Source organism: Pecten maximus, chromosome 5, assembly GCF_902652985.1.
Source record: "Pecten maximus chromosome 5, xPecMax1.1, whole genome shotgun sequence".
NCBI classification, from domain to species: domain Eukaryota; kingdom Metazoa; phylum Mollusca; class Bivalvia; order Pectinida; family Pectinidae; genus Pecten; species Pecten maximus.
The window spans coordinates 10,817,517-10,839,873 of NC_047019.1; the positions used below are offsets into that span (position 1 = coordinate 10,817,517).

At 36.6% G+C, this 22,357-nt stretch overlaps 1 protein-coding gene and 1 long non-coding RNA gene across 7 annotated transcripts; both read left to right on the forward strand.

Annotated features, from left to right (window-relative positions):
• The first annotated feature begins 517 nt into the window (after positions 1 to 517).
• LOC117327130 lies at positions 518 to 11,424 on the forward strand. The gene is made up of 2 exons (XR_004532575.1): positions 518 to 1,381; positions 11,318 to 11,424. It is a non-coding gene; the product is annotated as an uncharacterized LOC117327130 (long non-coding RNA).
• Positions 11,425 to 12,746: 1,322 nt separating this feature from the next.
• LOC117327131 lies at positions 12,747 to 22,163 on the forward strand. 6 transcript variants are annotated; one of them, XR_004532576.1, is made up of 10 exons: positions 12,747 to 12,888; positions 14,264 to 14,389; positions 15,487 to 15,530; positions 16,024 to 16,323; positions 17,872 to 18,033; positions 19,146 to 19,433; positions 19,743 to 20,388; positions 20,632 to 20,715; positions 20,994 to 21,116; positions 21,417 to 22,163. XR_004532576.1 is itself a non-coding variant. In XM_033883978.1 (6 exons), the coding sequence occupies exons 1-4, from the start codon at positions 18,878 to 18,880 to the stop codon at positions 20,653 to 20,655; spliced, it is 1,023 nt and encodes a 340-aa protein (XP_033739869.1). In that variant the 5' UTR covers positions 18,821 to 18,877; the 3' UTR covers positions 20,656 to 20,715; positions 20,994 to 21,116; positions 21,417 to 22,163. The 6 variants fall into 6 exon arrangements, 2 of the variants coding, with proteins under 2 accessions (XP_033739869.1, XP_033739870.1); XR_004532577.1 differs by lacking the exon at positions 15,487 to 15,530; XR_004532578.1 differs by lacking the exon at positions 14,264 to 14,389.
• The last annotated feature ends 194 nt before the right edge of the window (positions 22,164 to 22,357 follow it).

Consider the following 22,357-nt stretch of genomic DNA (forward strand, 5'->3'; position numbering starts at 1 on the left):
TGAAAGAGATTTACATACAAAATGGATAGTTTTAAGATACTGGTTTAATTTGCTATAAAAGGATATCAATTTGAACAAGAGTGACATTTTACCAAGCTCAAGATTTAAAACACATATTTAAAATGACATCAATTTAGTTTGTTCTGGCAATACCCAACTAACTGCTACTGTCATTCGCAGTATCATCATGTTGTGTCATAAGACCATGTGATTAGAAGTTATAGAGTAATGAACCATAATAAAACCTACAATAATTCAACAAAATATACATTAACCTGCCAGCTTTATATCTATCCCTATCAGCCTTATCGTAGCTTTATATACGTGCTGAAAAATACCTCAGCATGGCCTTATGGTTCTTCAATAAAAAATCACAATATCATACCATAATATTCTACATTTATCAATTATCATAAAATACTACAAGCGTAACATCACAACAGTTCCAAAACCATCATAATGTACTAAAATATAATATTACCCTTAGCCATTCATCAACAGTATAAAGTTGGTATGATTTATGAATTATATATGCTCATCCTTGAAAATGTAAACCGAATATGACATGTAATCAACAGTAATATCAGCAGAGATTTCGCTCTTAATCATTAGTATATTTCTGATATAATATATATCTAAGAAAAACATTCACTAGCATTCGGAAAACAATGATGTTGTGCAATATAATCGAGAAATGGCAAAAGAGCAATAATAATCAATAACAATAAATCAAGGGCTCGATAAAAGGTATATATCATTATATTGATAATTAGTTGTATCAAAGTTTAAACAGTCTTCACATGTTGTTAATAAAGTCGCTGATAGTAAATTACTTAACAGTTCTGAATTTCTGTATGGAGAGTTCAACATCTGTATGGAGAGTTCAACATCTGTATGGAGAGTTCAAATATTTGTATGGGGATCCGAACAAGTAAAATTCAAGTTGTCAGACTGGAACTGTATTGTATATAGTTAATAAATCAAACAGCAAACACATCCTATAAAAGCCGCATACTGGAAAGATCATGCCAGGATTATTTAGAAACATGTCGAATCAGCATCTTCATATGTGCCGGACGTCTGACGTAGGCAATGTCGAGGTATAAGATAGTGGTCAAAAACGTCTATCCGACCATGGTCTCTTACCGCGAAAGAGAGGCTCGATTCCGGATTTTCGGTACACGGTTTGATTTACATCAATACAATTACATTAGATTTGCAATATCCGTGTAATGGCATAGTACGCTGATAAATTTATTCACTATCAAATCGTGATTTACGTGCTCCAACAACTTACAAAACGAAACCATGGAAAGAACAGAGGAAGAAATGACAACGCGCCTATCACAACAGGAACGTATATATGTGCCATGTTTAGAAGGTAAGAGTTTCTTCAAAAACAACAACAGTACATCTCAGGTGTCCGGTTCAAATAATCCATATTTATATATTTATACAGTAAAAGAGTGGTCTTATATATATATATATTATATAGAAATAATAATGAAAAAACACAAACCAGAAAATCACAAGCGCTTCCACATGCTTTGAGAGCAAGCTCTTCAGGTCTAAAGGTATAATATATATATCAGCTGTATATAACAGTGTATAAGACCACGAGTCTGTGCTGTGTGTATATCATCTGTATTTTTTTTTATATGTATGCCTATTGTACCTGTCTCCTCTGTTGTTTTTTGCACATGGGACCACGAGTCTGTGTTGTTTGTTTGTACATGGTCTCATCTCTGTTTTTTGACATATGAGACCACGAGTCTGTGTTGTTTGCATGTCCATGGCTTCATCTGTTGTTTTTGACACAGGAGACCACGCGTCTGTGTTGTTTGTATCTACATGGTCTCATCTGTGTTTTTTTGACATATGAGACCACGAGTCTGTGTTGTTTGTATTTCCATGGTCCCATCTGTTGTTTTTGACAATGAGACCATGAGTCTGTGTTGTTTGTATGTCCATGGTCTCATCTATTGTTTTTGACACATGAGACCACGAGTCTGTGTTTGTATGTCCATGGTCTCATCTGTTGTTTTTGACATATGAGACCACAAGTCTGTGTTGTTTGTATCTACATGGTCTCATCTGTTGTTTTTGACACATGGGACCACGAGTCTGTGTTGTTTGTTTGTTCATGGTCTCATCTGTGTTTTTTTGACACATGAGACCACGAGTCTGTTTTGTTTGTTTGTCCATGGTCTCATCTGTTGTTTTTGACACATGAGACCACAAGTCTGTGTTGTTTGTATTTCCATGGTCTCATCTGTTGTTTTTGACACATGAGACCACGAGTCTGTGTTGTGTGTATGTCCATGGTCTCATCTGTTGTTTTTGACACATGAGACCACGAGTCTGTGTTGTGTGTATGTCCATTGTCTCATCTGTTGTTTTTGACACATGATACCACGAGTCTGTGTTGTTTGTATGTCCATGGTCTCATCTGTGTTTTTTTGACATATGAGACCACGAGTCTGTGTTGTTTGTATTTCCATGGTCTCATCTGTGTTTTTTTGACATATGAGACCACGAGTCTGTGTTGTTTGTATTTCCATGGTCTCATCTGTTGTTTTTGACACATGAGACCACGAGTCTGTGTTGTTTGTATGTCCATGGTCTCATCTGTGTTTTTTTGACATATGAGACCACGAGTCTGTGTTGTTTGTATTTCCATCTGTTGTTTTTGACATATGAGACCACAAGTCTGTGTTGTTTGTATTTCCATGGTCTCATCTGTGTTTTTTTGACATATGAGACCATGAGTCTGTGTTGTTTGTATGTTCATGGTCTTATCTGTTGTTTTTGACACATGAGACCACGAGTCTGTGTTGTGTGTATGTCCATGGTCTCATCTGTTGTTTTTGACATATGAGACCACGAGTCTGTGTTGTTTGTATGTCCATTGTCTCATCTGTTGTTTTTGACACATGATACCACGAGTCTGTGTTGTTTGTATTTCCGTGGTCTCATCTGTTGTTTTTGACACATGAGACCACAAGTCTGTGTTGTTTGTATTTCCATGGTCTCATCTGTTGTTTTTGACACAAGGTACCACAAGTCTGTGTTGTTTGTTTGTATGTCCATGGTCTCATCTGTGTTTTTTTGACATATGAGACCACGAGTTTGTGTTGTTTGTATTTCCGTGGTCTCATCTGTTGTTTTTGACACATGAGACCACGAGTCTGTGTTGTTTGTATTTCCATGGTCTCATCTGTTGTTTTTGACACCTGAGACCACGAGTCTGTGTTGTGTGTATGTCCATGGTCTCATCTGTGTTTTTTTGACACATGAGACCACGAGTCTGTGTTGTGTGTATGTCCATGGTCTCATCTGTATTTTTTTTGACACATGAGACCACAAGTCTGTGTTGTTTGTATGTCCATTGTCTCATCTGTTGTTTTTGACACATGATACCACGAGTCTGTGTTGTTTGTATTTCCGTGGTCTCATCTGTTGTTTTTGACACATGAGACCACAAGTCTGTGTTGTTTGTATGTCCATGGTCTGATCTGTTGTTTTTGACACATGAGACCACAAGTCTGTGTTGTTTGTATGTCCATGGTCTCATCTGTTGTTTTTGACACATGAGAGCACGAGTCTGTGTTGTTTGTATGTCCATGGTCTCATCTGTTGTTTTTGACATATGAGACCACAAGTCTGTGTTGTTTGTATCTACATGGTCTCATCTGTTGTTTTTGACACATGGGGCCACGAGTCTGTGTTGTTTGTTTGTTCATGGTCTCATCTGTGTTTTTTTGACACATGAGACCACGAGTCTGTTTTGTTTGTTTGTCCATGGTCTCATCTGTTGTTTTTGACACATGAGACCACAAGTCTGTGTTGTTTGTATTTCCATGGTCTCATCTGTTGTTTTTGACACATGAGACCACGAGTCTGTGTTGTGTGTATGTCCATGGTCTCATCTGTTGTTTTTGACACATGAGACCACGAGTCTGTGTTGTGTGTATGTCCATGGTCTCATCTGTGTTTTTTTGACACATGAGACCACAAGTCTGTGTTGTTTGTATGTCCATTGTCTCATCTGTTGTTTTTGACACATGATACCACGAGTCTGTGTTGTTTGTATTTCCGTGGTCTCATCTGTTGTTTTTGACACATGAGACCACAAGTCTGTGTTGTTTGTATGTCCATGGTCTGATCTGTTGTTTTTGACACATGAGACCACAAGTCTGTGTTGTTTGTATGTCCATGGTCTCATCTGTTGTTTTTGACACATGAGAGCACGAGTCTGTGTTGTTTGTATGTCCATGGTCTCATCTGTTGTTTTTGACATATGAGACCACAAGTCTGTGTTGTTTGTATCTACATGGTCTCATCTGTTGTTTTTGACACATGGGGCCACGAGTCTGTGTTGTTTGTTTGTTCATGGTCTCATCTGTGTTTTTTTGACACATGAGACCACGAGTCTGTTTTGTTTGTTTGTCCATGGTCTCATCTGTTGTTTTTGACACATGAGACCACAAGTCTGTGTTGTTTGTATTTCCATGGTCTCATCTGTTGTTTTTGACACATGAGACCACGAGTCTGTGTTGTGTGTATGTCCATGGTCTCATCTGTTGTTTTTGACACATGAGACCACGAGTCTGTGTTGTGTGTATGTCCATGGTCTCATCTGTTGTTTTTGACACATGAGACCACGAGTCTGTGTTGTTTGTATGTCCATGGTCTCATCTGTGTTTTTTTGACATATGAGACCACGAGTCTGTGTTGTTTGTATTTCCATCTGTTGTTTTTGACATATGAGACCACAAGTCTGTGTTGTTTGTATTTCCATGGTCTCATCTGTGTTTTTTTGACATATGAGACCATGAGTCTGTGTTGTTTGTATGTTCATGGTCTTATCTGTTGTTTTTGACACATGAGACCACGAGTCTGTGTTGTGTGTATGTCCATGGTCTCATCTGTTGTTTTTGACATATGAGACCACGAGTCTGTGTTGTTTGTATTTCCATGGTCTCATCTGTTGTTTTTGACACAAGGTACCACAAGTCTGTGTTGTTTGTTTGTATGTCCATGGTCTCATCTGTGTTTTTTTGACATATGAGACCACGAGTTTGTGTTGTTTGTATTTCCGTGGTCTCATCTGTTGTTTTTGACACATGAGACCACGAGTCTGTGTTGTTTGTATTTCCATGGTCTCATCTGTTGTTTTTGACACATGAGACCACGAGTCTGTGTTGTGTGTATGTCCATGGTCTCATCTGTGTTTTTTTGACACATGAGACCACGAGTCTGTGTTGTGTGTATGTCCATGGTCTCATCTGTGTTTTTTTGACACATGAGACCACAAGTCTGTGTTGTTTGTATGTCCATTGTCTCATCTGTTGTTTTTGACATGATACCACGAGTCTGTGTTGTTGTATTTCCGTGGTCTCATCTGTTGTTTTTGACACATGAGACCACGAGTCTGTGTTGTGTGTATGTCCATGGTCTCATCTGTGTTTTTGACACATGAGACCACAAGTCTGTGTTGTTTGTATGTCCATGGTCTCATCTGTTGTTTTTGACACATGAGAGCACGAGTCTGTGTTGTTTGTATGTCCATGGTCTAATCTGTTATTTTTGACATATGAGACCAAAAACATATGAGACCACGAGTCTGTGTTGTGTGTATGTCCATGGTCTCATCTGTGTTTTTTTGACACATGAGACCACGAGTCTGTGTTGTGTGTATGTCCATGGTCTCATCTGTGTTTTTTTGACACATGAGACCACAAGTCTGTGTTGTTTGTATGTCCATTGTCTCATCTGTTGTTTTTGACACATGATACCACGAGTCTGTGTTGTTTGTATTTCCGTGGTCTCATCTGTTGTTTTTGACACATGAGACCACAAATCTGTGTTGTTTGTATGTCCATGGTCTGATCTGTTGTTTTTGACACATGAGACCACAAGTCTGTGTTGTTTGTATGTCCATGGTCTCATCTGTTGTTTTTGACACATGAGAGCACGAGTCTGTGTTGTTTGTATGTCCATGGTCTAATCTGTTATTTTTGACATATGAGACCAAAAACATATGAGACCACGAGTCTGTGTTGTGTGTATGTCCATGGTCTCATCTGTGTTTTTTTGACACATGAGACCACGAGTCTGTGTTGTGTGTATGTCCATGGTCTCATCTGTGTTTTTTTGACACATGAGACCACAAGTCTGTGTTGTTTGTATGTCCATTGTCTCATCTGTTGTTTTTGACACATGATACCACGAGTCTGTGTTGTTTGTATTGCCGTGGTCTCATCTGTTGTTTTTGACACATGAGACCACAAGTCTGTGTTGTTTGTATGTCCATGGTCTGATCTGTTGTTTTTGACACATGAGACCACAAGTCTGTGTTGTTTGTATGTCCATGGTCTCATCTGTTGTTTTTGACACATGAGAGCACGAGTCTGTGTTGTTTGTATGTCCATGGTCTAATCTGTTATTTTTGACATATGAGACCAAAAACATATGAGACCACGAGTCTGTGTTGTGTGTATGTCCATGGTCTCATCTGTGTTTTTTTGACACATGAGACCACGAGTCTGTGTTGTGTGTATGTCCATGGTCTCATCTGTGTTTTTAGCTCACCGGGACCGAAGGTCCGGTGAGCTTATGCCATGGCGCAGCGTCCGTCGTCCGTCCGTCCGTCGTCCATCGTCCATCGTCCGTCCGTCAACATTTGCTTCAAATCGCTACTAGTCAAAAAGTTCTTATTGGATTTTGACCAAATTTGGCCAGAAACATCCTTGGCAGAATGGGAACAGATTTTGCATAAATGGTGACTCTGACCCTACAGGGGCCAAAGGGGCGGGGCCAAATATGGGAAATAGAGGTAATTCCTCTAAATCGCTACTAGTCATAAAGTTATGAATGGATTTAACCCAATTTGGCTAGAACCATCCTTGGCAGAATGGGAACAGATTTTGCATAAACAGTGACTCTGACCCCTGAGGGGCCAAAGGGGCGGGCCCAATAGGGGAAATAGAGGTAATTCCTTTAAATCACTACTAGTCATAAAGTTATGAATGGATTTGAACCCAATTTGGTTAGAAACATCCTTGGGGGAAGGGGAACAGATTTTGCATAAATGGTGACTCTGACCCCTGAGGGGCCAAAAGGGCGGGGCCCAGTGGGGGAAATAGAGGTAATTCCTTTAAATCGCTACTTGTCATAAAGTTATGAATGGATTTGAACCCAATTTGGTCAGAGATATCTTTTGGGGAAGGGGAACAGATTTTGCATAAATGGTGGCTCTGACCCCAAAGGGGCTAATGGGGCGGGGCCCAACAGGGGAAATAGAGGTAATTCCTTTAAATCGCTACTAGTTATTAAGTTATGAATGGATTTGAACCCAATATGGTCCGAAACATCCTTGGGGGAAGGGGAACAGATTTTGCATAAATGGTGACTCTGACCCTAAAGGGGCCAAAAGGACGGGGCCCAGTGGGGGAAATAGAGGTAATTCCTTTGAATCGCTACTAGTCATAAAGTTATGAATGGATTTGAACCAAATTTGGTCAGAAACATCCTTGGGGGAAGGGGAACAGATTGTGCATAAATGGTGACTCTGACCCTAAAGGGGCCAAAAGGGCGGGGCCCAGTGGGGGAAATAGAGGTAATTCCTTTGAATCGCTACTAGTCATCAAGTTATGAATGGATTTGAACCCAATTTGGTCAGAAACATCCTTGGGGGAAGGGGAACAGATTTTGCATAAATGGTGGCTCTGACCTCGGAGGGGCCAAAGGGGTGGGGCCCAATTGGGGAAATAGAGGTAATTCCTTTAAATTGCTACTAGTCATAAAGTTATGAATGGATTTGAACCCAATTTGATCAGAAACATCCTTGGGGGAAGGGGAACAGATTTTGCATAAACGGTGACTCTGACCCTAAAGGGGCCAAAAGGGGGGGCCCAGTGGGGGAAGTAGAGGTAATTCCTTTGAATCGCTACTAGTCATAAAGTTATGAATGGATTTGACCCCAATTTGGTCAGAAACATCCTTGGAGAAAGGGGAACAGATTTTGCATAAATGGTGACTCTGACCCTAAAGGGGCCAAATGGGTGGGGCCCAATAAGGGAAATAGAGGTAATTCCTTTAAATTGCTACTAGTCATAAAGTTATGAATGGATTTGAACCCAATTTGGTCCGAAACATCCTTGGGGAGAAGGGGAACAGATTTTGCATAAACAGTGACTCTGACCCTAAAGGGGCCAAAAGGGCGGGGCCCAGTGGGGGAAATAGAGGTAATTCCTTTGAATCGCTACTAGTCATCAAGTTATGAATGGATTTGAACCCAATTTGGTCAGAAACAGGGGAACAGATTTTGCATAAATGGTGACTCTGACGCCGAAGGGTCAAAGGGGCTGGGCCCAATAGGTGAAATAGAGGTAATTCCTTTAAATCGCTACTAGTGATAAAGTGATGAATGCATGTTCTTTAAACAATTCTTGAAGTCTTTCAGACCTTAGAGAGTCTGGACTTCATTAATCTTTAAAGCAGTTCGGATTCCCACACTATAACCATATATAGCATTGTTAGAGTTTTACAAATAAAACAAATTGAATATGAACATTATTTTGACATTTGGTCTAATCCAACCAGGTGAGCGATACAGGCCCCATGGGCCTCTTGTTTTGACACATGAGACCACAAGTCTGTGTTGTTTGTATGTCCATGGTCTGATCTGTTGTTTTTGACACATGAGACCACGAGTCTGTGTTGTTTGTATTTCCATGGTCTCATCTGTTGTTTTTGACACATGAGACCACGAGTCTGTGTTGTTTGTATGTCCATGGTCTCATCTGTGTTTTTTTGACATATGAGACCATGAGTCTGTGTTGTTTGTATGTCCATGGTCTCATCTGTTGTTTTTGACATATGAGACCACAAGTCTGTGTTGTTTTATTTTCATGGTCTCATCTGTGTTTTTTTCACATATGAGACCACGAGTCTGTGTTGTTTGTATTTCCATGGTCTCATCTGTTGTTTTTGACACATGAGACCACAAGTCTGTGTTGTTTGTTTGTCCATGGTCTCATCTGTTGTTTTTGACACATGAGACCACGAGTCTGTGTTGTTTGTTTGTATGTCCATGGTCTCATCTGTTGTTTTTGACATATGAGACCACGAGTCTGTGTTGTTTGTATCTACATGGTCTCATCTGTTGTTTTTGACATATGAGACCACGAGTCTGTGTTGTGTGTATGTCCATTGTCTCATCTGTGTTTTTTTGACATATGAGACCACGAGTCTGTGTTGTTTGTATTTCCATGGTCTCATCTGTGTTTTTTTGACATATGAGACCACGAGTCTGTGTTGTTTGTATGTCCATGGTCTCATCTGTGTTTTTTTGACACATATGAGACCACAAGTCTGTGTTGTTTGTATTTCCATGGTCTCATCTGTTGTTTTTGACACATGGGACCTAGAGTGTGTGTTGTTTGTTTGTTCATGGTCTCATCTGTTGTTTTTGACACATGAGACCACGAGTCTGTGTTGTTTGTATTTCCATGGTCTCATCTGTTGTTTTTGACATATGAGACCACGAGTCTGTGTTGTTTGTATTTCGATGGTCTCATCTGTTGTTTTTGACATATGAGACCATGAGTCTGTGTTGTTTGTATGTCCATGGTCTCATCATTTGTTTTTGACATATGAGACCACGAGTCTGTGTTGTTTGTATGTCCATGGTCTCATCATTTGTTTTTGACACATGTCATGGGAACACAAATTTGTGTTGTTTGATGTACATGGACAATTTTTTGTGTACATGGATTTATTTGTTGGATCTTAACATCAGGAGAAAAGGTATTTGATCATATATCCACTAGATATAGAGGTTTGTATGCATGTCCTTGAAATGGTTTTATCTTTTTAGTGTTGAATCTGTACATGGCAGATATAGCTTATGTATGTAATATTCTGTAATACAATTGCATGCATATGATTGCTAGCATGGAACGAGGAGAAAAAGTTAGTCAGTTTTGGGTGAAAGTGTTGAAAGGCATATAACACATCACTTTATAATTGGACTAGGGTACCGATATTTGACTTTAGGCTCCCTTTGCGGTTAGGCTATTCATTCTCAGAGTCAAACTATCTGATTTTTTTGGGGAAAAAACTCTTACTTTATGACACACTTTGGACTTTGAAATTTTATGCATTTTAGAGATTTTTCATCTACATGAGTATCACAAATTACTTCCGTCAAGTACACTATATAAATCTTATCCATCTATAGTAGTGTAAATCCTGTTAGCCAGGTAGATTATGTAAGTGCTCTTAATTGCGATATGGGTTGGGTAGGTAAGTGTCATACTGGCCCAGCCTCATGATGGTCAGATGCATGGGTGATCATGACACCCCACAGGGACAGAGATAGGCTTGACACTTTACCTGTGTAAATAGTTGTTTTTGTTTTCTGAATAAAAGTTATCATTTCTAATTGATAAAAATCATTTAGACAATACTGTTGGTATCATTTGATAGTGTAAGTTATGCAGTTTATGGAACTGTTTTTATTATTTTAAACAATGCAGTAGTTTGGGCACTGTATTGATTTATATGTCATTTGAGGTATCTAAAAGTACTTAAAGTCTTTATTGAATTAATATGAAATGTTTCAAGTAAAATGTAATTAATATGGTTATAAACTAGAGTGTGTCATCTAGAGATGCTAGATTATAGATTTTGAATATCAGTATTGGTTTTGTGAATAAGGAAGTTTAAAGATGATAAAGAAGCACAGTACTGGGGATTCAGAGGTCAACCTGTGGATTGGTAGGTGGCCTTAGGGGGTGACTTCTCTGAGGGTCAGAGAATCATTATATGTATGTGAGATGTATGTGCGAAAAGGAGAGTGTCCTAGGCTCGGTTATAACCGGAACAAGGACGTTAAGCCCCATCAATCAATCAAATCGAAAAGGAGAGAAGAGAAATAGGAGAATAGAAAGAACAGAGAGAGAAGGAAGAACTAGAGAGAACAACAGAGAAATGCAGATAGAGAACAAGTGACAGAATATTGGAGATTAAGGAAGAACAGAGCTATAGGAGATACAGAAATAGAGAGGAAAATAGAAAGGAGAACATTGTGTAAATTGGATGTATGTTTAAAGACAAGCTATGCTGTTCTACAACAGCTCTTGTTAGTTATTTATACTAGAGAAGAGACACAACAAGTTAGGGAAAAGACTGGGAATTTTGTTACCCAAACAAAATACTTAAACAAAATAAAAGTGAAATGCTGATTCTGAGTTTAAGAATGTGACTCTTAATACATGTACTTCTAATGTTACTTGTTTCAAATTGACAGATAATAAACCATGGCAGATGGCTCGGAAGGCCAACAAGACATAGCTAGAATAACCATTTCTTATAAGAAAAACACAATAAAACGACAAAAGATTGCTATAAGACAGATTGGAGAGCCCTTCTATGACTTTTCCAATCGTCAAAGAAAAAAGAAACTGGGAACACCTATCACAGGATCAAGAGAATTGGTGACAGAACAAAAATGCAGAGAAGTCGAGAATATTCCTTTGCAGGAAGCTTCCACCTCATCACGAGAAAAAAACTGCACAAGATCAATTGATGATAATTACCAGTGAATGCTTGCACTACATATATATATATTCAATTAAATTCATTTCATTACTTTTGGCTTGACAACTGATCATTTTTGTACAGCATATACTACATAACACAATACAAAGAATAACATATGAAGCAACAAAATTGCATATACATACACATTAAATGGTTACCTTATATAAATAGATACATGTATACATCAAGACAAACTTGTATCGTTACAACTTACACAACATATGGTGATAAACACTACATTTAGCTAATAATTACAACAGTTTGAAAACATTTTTAATTGCAGTAGCAACATATATAGTTTAGATACATATTAAGTTATTTTGTTTTGTTTGTTCGCCTGCATGATGATTTGCCTAATCTATGCAGTTCTTCCTATCTTATTTGAATTTACCAGATTTAAAGCTTTAAACACAGCAGGTTTATATATTTATAAATTTATTTTTATATATAACTTGATGATTTTATTTAATTCAATTTCTGTTAATACATTATATCAATATCAAAAGTGGATTAATTTGCTTTGTTTATGTCATTCTGTATCATTCATGTTGAAGCTATGAAATGAATAAACAGATTGTTTTATGTTTAATTGTATATTTCATCATGATCACTATTAAGAAATATCAAGTAGAAACACTATGTGCAAAGTTTTCACATGTCATCTGTTGTTGAAACTGAAATCAACAAATTTTATTAGTTTTTGATATACATTTGAAAAGATTGAACTAGATGTTAATATTCTTATTTTTACTTCAGTTTTATTTCTATCACAGCTGGATGAAACTGATCTTAATGTGGCTGACCTTTACCTTAATCAGCTTAATATATCTGGTGTTGTTGCCATTGGTGATGCTGCTGGCAAGGTACTCATCATCAACGAATATAATGAAAGGACTGGAAAGATTAAGGTATATTACGTCTCAATTATAATTAGTTGAGGGTAGAACTTAGAAATACAGTTTCATTTGTGATACTTAAGTTAACAAAAATAATATCAAATTTGATAGCAAGCTTGCATCTAAAAATGTGTTAAGAATTGAGACCTTTATATATTTATATTATTGTAATATTATGTGATTTGTAGCATCCCTCAGTAATAAAATATCTGTAACTGGAAGATAATTTCTAATTTTAGCTGGAACAAATATTGCATTTTGGAGAGGAAATCTGCAATATTTTGTAATGGACATGGATGGATAAAATGGTGCAGCTGTGATGAATCACAAGCAAAGGAACTATCCTCCCTTTCTACAGAGATGCTGACTTGCACATATGAAGGTAGAGACTCCCATGATTTACTGTTTGATGATAAAGATACAGAGTTTAGTGCCATAAGTGATTCATATCACTCATTGAAAGGAGCTCTAAGTAACTATTGCTTCATCACTATTAATTGCCCTTGATTACTTGACTCATAAGCCTATGTGGTAGTATGTCCCACAGTCAGTGAGGACACAAGTACTGTAACTGGTTCCTGTTGTTCTTAATTATACCCCCCGCAACGAAGTTAGGGGGGTATACTGGAATCACCTTGTCCGTCCGTCCCTCCGTCCGTCCGTCCGTCCGTCCGTCCAGCTGTCACAAAATTTGTCCGGCTATGCATTCGCGCATTTCTTTATGGATTTCACTCAAATTTAGTATATAGTTAGAGGACCATATGAACTTGTGTCCTCTGCAGTGATTTTGGGATTTAGCCCTTTTTAACAGAGTTTTAACATGCCCCTTTTTCATACAAAATGTGTCATAATTTTGTCCGGCTATGCATTCACTTAGTTTTTGATAGATTTTCTTGAAACTTTATACAAAGTTGAAGGATGATATGAAGTTGTGTTTCCAGTAAATGGCTTCTTCCGAAAAAACCCTTTTACCTTTATTTGAAAAATGGTTATAATTTTGTCCAGTTATGCATTTCCTCAGTTTTCACAAAATTGGTATATAGTTTAAAGGCCATATGGTGTTGTGATTTTACCCAAGTATTCCTTTTAAACTAATTATGCCACTTTAGCCCTTTTTAACACAGTTATGCCCCTTTTTTCATACAAAATGTGTCATAATTTTGTCCGGCTATGCATTCATGATCACTTAGTTTTTGATGGATTTTCTCAAACATAATACAGAGTTGAAGGATGGCATGAAGTTGTGTCTCCAGTAACGGCTTCTTCCGAAAAAAAACCTTTTTACAGAGTTATGCCCCTTTATGTAAAAAATGGTTACTAGCTTGTCCGACTATGCATTTGTTTTGTTTTCAATGGATTTTACTAAAATTTGGTATGTAGTTAGAGAACACTATGAGGGTTAGCTCTATGCAAAGATTTGCCGAATTACCAGTTCTAGAAGAGTTTTGCCCCTTTTTCTTTAAAAACGAGCAAAATTTTGTTCGGCTATGCATTCAGTTAGTTCTTACCTAAACAAAGAACATGTTTGATTTGGTTATAGTACCATAAATAGGCAGCTTCACAAAGTATCCAAACAAATCATGGAAAAGCGGGGGGTATGTACTTGTCATCCCATCAGTGACAGCTCTAGTTATCATGTTAATATAGGTTTGCCATTGGTTGTTTTAAAAATACATGGTTTTTTCCAAAAAAAGTCATGTTTTGCAAAATCATATGATTTTCAAGTTTGGTTTTGTATTTCTCTTTTTTTTCCCTAGATTTCAAGAGCAGGTTGAAAATCTGCATTCATATGGAAGTCACTGATATTGTCTTTGACATACATGATGCAACAAATGATATTCATTTGCCTGAAGCCTCTCCTGATCAGTACTCAGATCCTTCCAGTATGTTACATTTTGCTGTTATTTTTTTCTGTATTAAACTGCATGTGTATGCAACAAATATGGCAGCACATTTCATTCTTATTTCAAATTTTTTTTCTTTTAAACGACTTATGTCATAGATATTTACTATTGCATTTTCCTAAGTATATTTCTACATGTAACTAATAACTTCAGATATCATATGGAACAATGCTGATTATTTGTGTGATACAATGATTTATAGTATATACATTTGACAATCTAATTAAAATTAGACTTGTTATTTCCGCTCCTCTAAAATACTCTACGATACACTTCAATACAAGATCTAACGATGCCCCATAAGAGTTCATCTCAGCATGACCTTTGAGCTCTGCCACAATCAACGCGCCGCCTATGAAATTTTCGGTGTGCTTTCATTCTTCGGAAGTATAAATACTTACACAACGTTCCCGAGGTATTCCGATGGTCGATAGCAGCGGTAAACAACATGGCTTCAAACACTTCGGCTCACCACCAAGATACCTCAACGAATAGATAATTTAAGAAACATTTGCTGTCCGTTTGGTTTTTCCTTCATTGAACGAGAGATGGACAGAAAAGGCAACAGCGTCGTGAAAAAATTAGTTTGAAAGGGATTACTGTATAATTATAAAGTGTACGATAAGGGATTACTGTATAATTATAAAGTGTGTGATAACGATTTTCGAAATCCAGTTGGCAATACAATCCATCCTGTTGACGAGATATTGTTTAATAGTTTTCTGTTCTTCTTTCAAATTAACGTCCAGAGGATTAACAATATCTTTATTACGGTAGCCATTAACATAATTCAGTTATGTTTGTGAAATTTTTCGTACATGTATTTCAAATCAAACGCTGAATTTAGCCGCAAATACTAAGGAGATGCAAGTGAAGGCTCATATAATACTCTTTGCCATTGGTTGATTAATGACGTCGTTGACCAGTTTTCATTGGCTTATATTTAAAGCTCAAAAGTCATGTTGAGATGACCGTCTAAGGGGTATCGTTAGATCTTGTATTGAAGTGTATCGTAGAGGAGTGGAAATTACGATTACATTTGTGGGATTAATGATTTTCATTTTTCCAACAAAAAGGTTCTGATGATGATCACTCTTATCAAGAGAAGAAACTTAGAGTGGTATGTCCATTTCATGTATACATACATACACAGTCAAACTATGATGCAGAAAGTATCTCTCTAGTCCATTATAGATATAGGAAATGTGAGAATATGATTACGAGTAATTCTTGTTTCTATACAATTTGGGTTATTGATAATATTCCAAACCAGTTTGACAAACTTTGTGAAAGGTTGAAGTCTCTCTTGGAATGCTGTAGATATACATTTAAATGAGAGATAAATCCACTTTATGGATCTTTTTAGATCCTGAAATAATAATGCAATTTAATATTGATATTAGGTTCAATTGTTGTAGCAACTTGCATGTATCTTCATTTTGAAAAGTACATGTCAACAAATGGGGTGATTTTGACCAAATTGATTTTATGTATCGAATGGAGGCAAAATTAAAACTTAAATGCAGTTTTACTTCATTAAGTATCACTTATTAAAAAGAACTTGTATATAGATATCATGTTCCAATGATATTTTCTTTAATTTATATTCATAGGCTGCATTTTCTGCGTTCAAAGTTCCTTCTGAAATGGTTTGCCTCCGAGCAGATGGATTATGTGGACTTTTGGTAAAGAAATCTAATGGCATTAATTGCATTACATGCAGAAAAAATTCTTGCCAACATGTTGCCACATACATCCAGTGTAGCATCAGTGGACTTCTGTCAGATGAGGTAAACCTTGGGACCTTAGATCAAATGGAGGAGGAAACAATGACTGACATGTTTGGTCATACAGAAAGATACCTTTCAACAGGACTTCCTAAATGATTGAAAATTTCAAAAGAAATATTCTCGGTAATGTATTAAGTTACACATATGTTTAGGAACCAATGAAAATCATTCTTATTAGAACAAGAACTATAGATAAAATTTGATAGGATGTATCAGATAATACAGTTTATACATGGATATAAGGTTGAGAGATTCTTACTAAGAATTGTAATATAAAGACAAGTTTATACTGATACATGCACTTATATAAGGAATCAATTTTGTATACTGTAAAAGTGGAATCGCTTATTTCGCGACCATTAAATATCCGAGAAATAATCCACCTGCGAACATAATGACAAATGTGAAAATATTGACACGCGAATATTTCAACCAAATAAACTAAATACCATAAAATCCAAGACGCAAGTTCCTGGTGGTTTACCGTATGGCGGCGTTCAAGTGTCCTATCGTCTGTGATGTGTAACATCATGAGGGCATGCATGGCTATACTAATTTAAGTAATGTGTAAAATGATTGTATCTAATTCAATATTAATTTATCATTAAATTCTTCATTTCGTGATAATATTGTTATCGTAACTACGTTAATGTAACTGTACAGATTAATCCCGGTAATCTGTTTTATTTGAATCAGAAACTATTGATACATTATTGCAATGAATGGCCCGTTCATTATATACAAAAGGGCTACTGTAGAAATAGTTATATATGTTGGAGAATTAGGTCAGAACATCATGATAAATATGTCTGCTTTTGAATTGCCCAGTCGTATTTAATTATCTACCAAACTTATTTGATACCTGCAAAATAAACCACCGCTGATTGAGATGTCTGTGTTTGTTTTGACTGGACATGTGTGCTTATCACGTCACTCAGCATGACCTGACCGCCAACCCTTTCAACTTTACCGCGGGCGACACCTCACGTGGCCTGTCTATACTTAGCGTGAGGGAGTAGGTTTACAGGTACATTGTAATAACATAATTGGCAACAATTAAGAGATGTCTAGTCACAATTAAATAATCAAAGTACTAAGTTAACACTGTGTTTGGCAATGCACGCATGATTTCTTAATCTTAGTTTGCCATATAGCACGAGTACTAATATCGTTTACATACATCGCTAAATATTGTCGGGCCCTAAAGTTGCATTCAGCTGTTTCATGCGTGGTGTATTTTTCAATGCAAAAAACTGAATCTGTGACATATGTTTTTTTTTGTTTGTTTGTTTTTTTCTGTCACAGACCTTTGCAATGCTCAAACATACAACCCATTAACCTGTTGATCAAAGTATTGGTATTTTTACTGGGCCGATCGACGCGGGCTTTCAATGGAGTTTCTTTAAAAAAAATCTTACCTTTACGTACATACCCAATAACATCGCAGCGCGAAAATATATTTTCATCATGACTGACAGCACGAAAATATCCACACCGCAAACAGTTTGGAAGCCGACTAACCGAAAATTTCAAAGTGCGAAAATATCCACTTTTACAGTATAGTCACAGAAATAGACACTTCCCCCATGTGCTTCTTAATATGGTTAATGCTTTATTTTTTGTACAAAGTATGATTAAATGATAGCAAATATTACTACATTTACACAATAGATTTCATTCCTGAGAGCGAGGAGGGAATATTACAGTTTTCCCCACCAAGTTGGGAATGCAAAGAATGTGGAAATTGTTTAAACAACTCTCCTGTCACAGAGGACTGGCTCACTTTTCCTGAAGTTGATGTGATAACACGAAATTATGTCGGAATTGGTAGAGGTATGTGTAAAGATTGTTAACTGGAAAAATGTGCCTGAAAGGATATTTAATATAATGTTGATCTGGATATGGTATGATAGTATCATAAGGTAAATCGTTACCATTTACATTTGTGTTCAATGTCATGCTGATGAGATAGGGATTTTTATAGTTGATAATATTATCATACATTTAGTGAATAAGTATATATTTAAGGAACATTAATGTTTCTTTCAATTTTTAGCTCACCTGGACTGAAGGTCCGGTGAGCTTATGCCATGGCGCGGCGTCCGTCGTCCGTCCGTCCGTCCGTCCGTCAACATTTGCTTCAAATCGCTACTAGTCAAAAAGTTCTTATTGGATTTTGAACAAATTTGGCCAGAAACATCCTTGGCAGAATGGGAACAGATTTTGCATAAATGGTTACTCTGACCCCCGAGGGGCCAAAGCAGCGGGGCCCAATAGGGGAAATAGAGGTCATTCCTTTAAATCGCTACTAGTCATAAAGTTATGAATGGATTTGAACCCAATTTGGTCAGAAACATCCTTGGGGAAAGGGGAACAGATTTTGCATAAATGGTGACTCTGACCCTAAAGGGGCCAAAGGGGCGGGACCAAATATGGGAAATAGAGGTAATTCCTCTAAATCGCTACTAGTCATAAAGTTATGAATGGATTTGAACCCAATTTGGTCAGAAACATCCTTGGGGAAGGGGAAAAGATTTAGCATAAATGGTGGCTCTGACCCCAGAGGGGCCATAGGGGCGGGTCCCAATAGGGGAAATAGAAGTAATTCCTTTAAATCACTACTACATCATGTTATGTCCTCATAGTGTACGATGGACAAGATGACAGTGTCCTGAACATGGGAACATATTTGGTGGGATATGACATTCTTCGTTCTTACATGCACAGTTTTCTTCTTGGCAGGTGCATATTTTAATTCAGTTTTATCACCCTGATACTTTTAGTAATAATTAATAAGTTTAAAGAACATCTTTATTTTCTAAATTTTTAGATAATTATCGAAATTATCATTTACAGAAATTGAATCATTTCTGCCTTGTCATGTTGAACCTTCCCTGTATCAATTGAGTAATGTTCATACCTCAGGTACTCTTTTTTTACTGCAGGCGTCCCTTGTTCACCTTCTACCAGGCTTTAGTTTCTGACCACCTAGACAGGGGAAACAACATTGAGGATATTCTTACTTACAATAAGCTGAGATGTGCATGGAATGCATTTATCAAGCTACTGGATCTTGACTTTCAGCAGGGATTTTGTTGCCATCACTGTAATGATGATGGGAATGGGGCCCCCTCCACTGTCATCTGTGACGGTACTTCCCTGTCATTCCAAAGAAGAATGTGGAAATGGGAAAAAGAGACTTTTTCCGAAAAACATCATGCACCAGTTCTTGGGTATGTTTTTCATACAAATGCTGAATACTGCATACAAACAGCACTATATCTTTTTCAACATCCATCATCTCATACAAATTCATACGAGCATGTATGCTCCGCAACAGTTCCTTGAAGAGAAATTTTGATAAATGTATCATACCTTCATTTAATTCAATTGTAAAAGAAAGAGGTATTGCAAAAAGGTGAAGCTATATCTCAAACCTGATTATTTGTATATCTTAACAAAGCTGGGTAGTTATTTTTTAAATTGTTCCCAAGGATGATTGAAACTATTTAGCTACTAATTTGGAATTCTGTTTTGAATAGTTTTTCAGAAAGGATTTGTATTCCCGATGTAAGATCTCGGAACCTTCTGAAACGATATGCTGCTGGTGGACACAAGGGACAAAAAGTTTTGTCTGACAATGAAAAAGGAGAACTCTTTTTATTGTTAAAAAAAACTCATTTGCATCTTCACAACTTCTTGAATTTCGCCAATGAAAATCACTGTAATGTCAGCGACTTCTTATCATCCTTATCATCACCGTCGCCTGTGTGTGCATACATTCGGCCAAATAAAGATGTTGAGCACATTTTAATCCAAATACTGAAAGGAACTGACCTGAGAAAAGAACTTGGCCAATGGCAAAAACTGCACCAAGAATGTCCCATTCTTTTCGATCTCCTGAAAGATCAATACATATTGATGACAGAGTCAGCATCCTTCATAAATCTCATGGTGGAGTTATGGAATAAGGCCTGTGCTCCATTTGTGTTTGCAGCTGACCTCTCCAGCACTGGAAAGGATCATGTTGTAGATGAACAAGAAATGAGCTTCTTTCCATCCCTGACAAAGTCAGGAACAGAGGCAGCTTTCCAGCAGACAGACAAAGGAAAGAGCCAGTCTGTGATAAGAAATATAGAGGGCATCCTACTCTACTGCCAGGCATTTTCACAATGTTTTGCCCTCATGGTAATACAAACTTGTAATCATTTAGTAGATAACATACTGGTATATGCATTTAGAAGTTAGATTTTTTGTACCTTTAAAATTATTAATTTGTCATAGATGAAAATGAAAAGGTTTCTTTTTTTTTTAAATAACATTTTAGCTTTATAATGTTTTACTAATGAATAATTTGAAAAGAAATTATTGACTTTTCAGTCACCATTAATGTTTAAGATCATGATTTAAATTTTACTTTTGAATAAATAGGAGTATGTCTTGGATTTGAATTGATGCCCTTCTGTGAGTCACCTAATGTGCCTTTCTCGATCTTCAGGACAAGATTCCAGTCAGGTACTTAAACTTTATTATCTTCTAATATTTGTATTTAATTTACATTAATCAAATACCTTGGTTTGCAACATACACCAGTCTTTAAATATAAACACGTCATTAATTTTGTTCTTATACCTACCATTGAGCATATTTTTGGGAAGAATATATCCTGGTTGTCTGTCAACTTCAAGTGCTTTCATATGAAGAAAGAACAAGCCTAGAGTTACGAAAATTGTGTTTTGCTACAGAGTGTAACAAAGTTACACATTTCTTAATATTTTTTTCCACTCTTGCAGCTCCTAAAGTGGTTGTATATGACAATGCATGTTCACTACATGCCTATTGCCTGAACAGGGATCCATTATTTTTTGAGAATACAGAGTTCTATGTGGATCGACTTCATTGGGATAATCACAAGAGTTAGTATTTGATGTTAAAACTTTCAATTTCTTTCAAATGGTTTTAAACTAGGAATATATAATAGCTGAGTATTGACATTTAAGCACTATAATTTAGAAATTGTTTTCAAGAGATGTATAACTGTTGCATTGCACACTTATGATATATGTTCACAGCCAATATGGACAAATTTCCCATAAATCTATCTGTCCATTTAATAATAACAGGTGCTTCCTAGTAGTATATTTAATGTAAATGCATCAAAGCCATTCGTTATCATCTGATTAAGATTTAAGTTGGAAACTAATTTTTTATTCCAGGTTGCAGTAGTGGTTACTGTCTGGACAGATCAATCAAACATGACAAACTCAACAGTCAAGTCAATGAACAAGCCAACTCTGGCTTGAAGCGCATCAAAGACCAACTCTCTTACATGACAGCCGAGAACTTTATGACTCATTGTTCATTCTATTTGTGGAACAAAAACCAAAATAAGCTGAGGATTCTAAACTGATGTTTGATTCCTTTTTGTGGAAACTACCAGCCATTGATTTGAGAGATGATTCAGTGATTTGAGAGAACATTTATTCATCCAATTTTGTTGTGAATCTGAGACTTCTAGCAGTACAAATAACAATTCCTTTATTGAAATCACCATGACTCATTTAATGATGTTACTTCTACAAAATGTAAATGTTGCTATTGTTACATTTTGTTATTCTAAAGTGTAATATATATATCCATACATTCACAAAAGAAATGCTTCATCCAATTATATATCAGTAATCGATGCATGTGATATTTCTTTCAATCTATTTTTCAAACGACATACATGTAGTTCAATATAGATACAACTTTTATTTTTTATAATGACGAGAGTAATAAAATTAACTTTGCTCAATATTAATATTTGGAAACTCATAGAAATTGTCATAGCCCAGGAAAAATTATGCAAATGATATGGATGATTAATTTAATACTTTGTGCATGTCAAATATCAGTTTAGAAATTCATGATGTGTCAAAAGAAGTATATGTATAGGACTAATAAACATGACTCAAACATTATCATTGTTTTGTTTACCCCAATTTCAAATATTACTGCCTTTGCCATAAAGTAGCATCCGTTGTCTGGCAGCAATATAATCCCTATAAACCAATGATTGGAATTTTACCAAATATGACTAGACACTCTCATAGGCTGTCGGAATTCAAAATTGTACAAAATTATGCAATCAGGTGAATCCGGAACATTGACATCC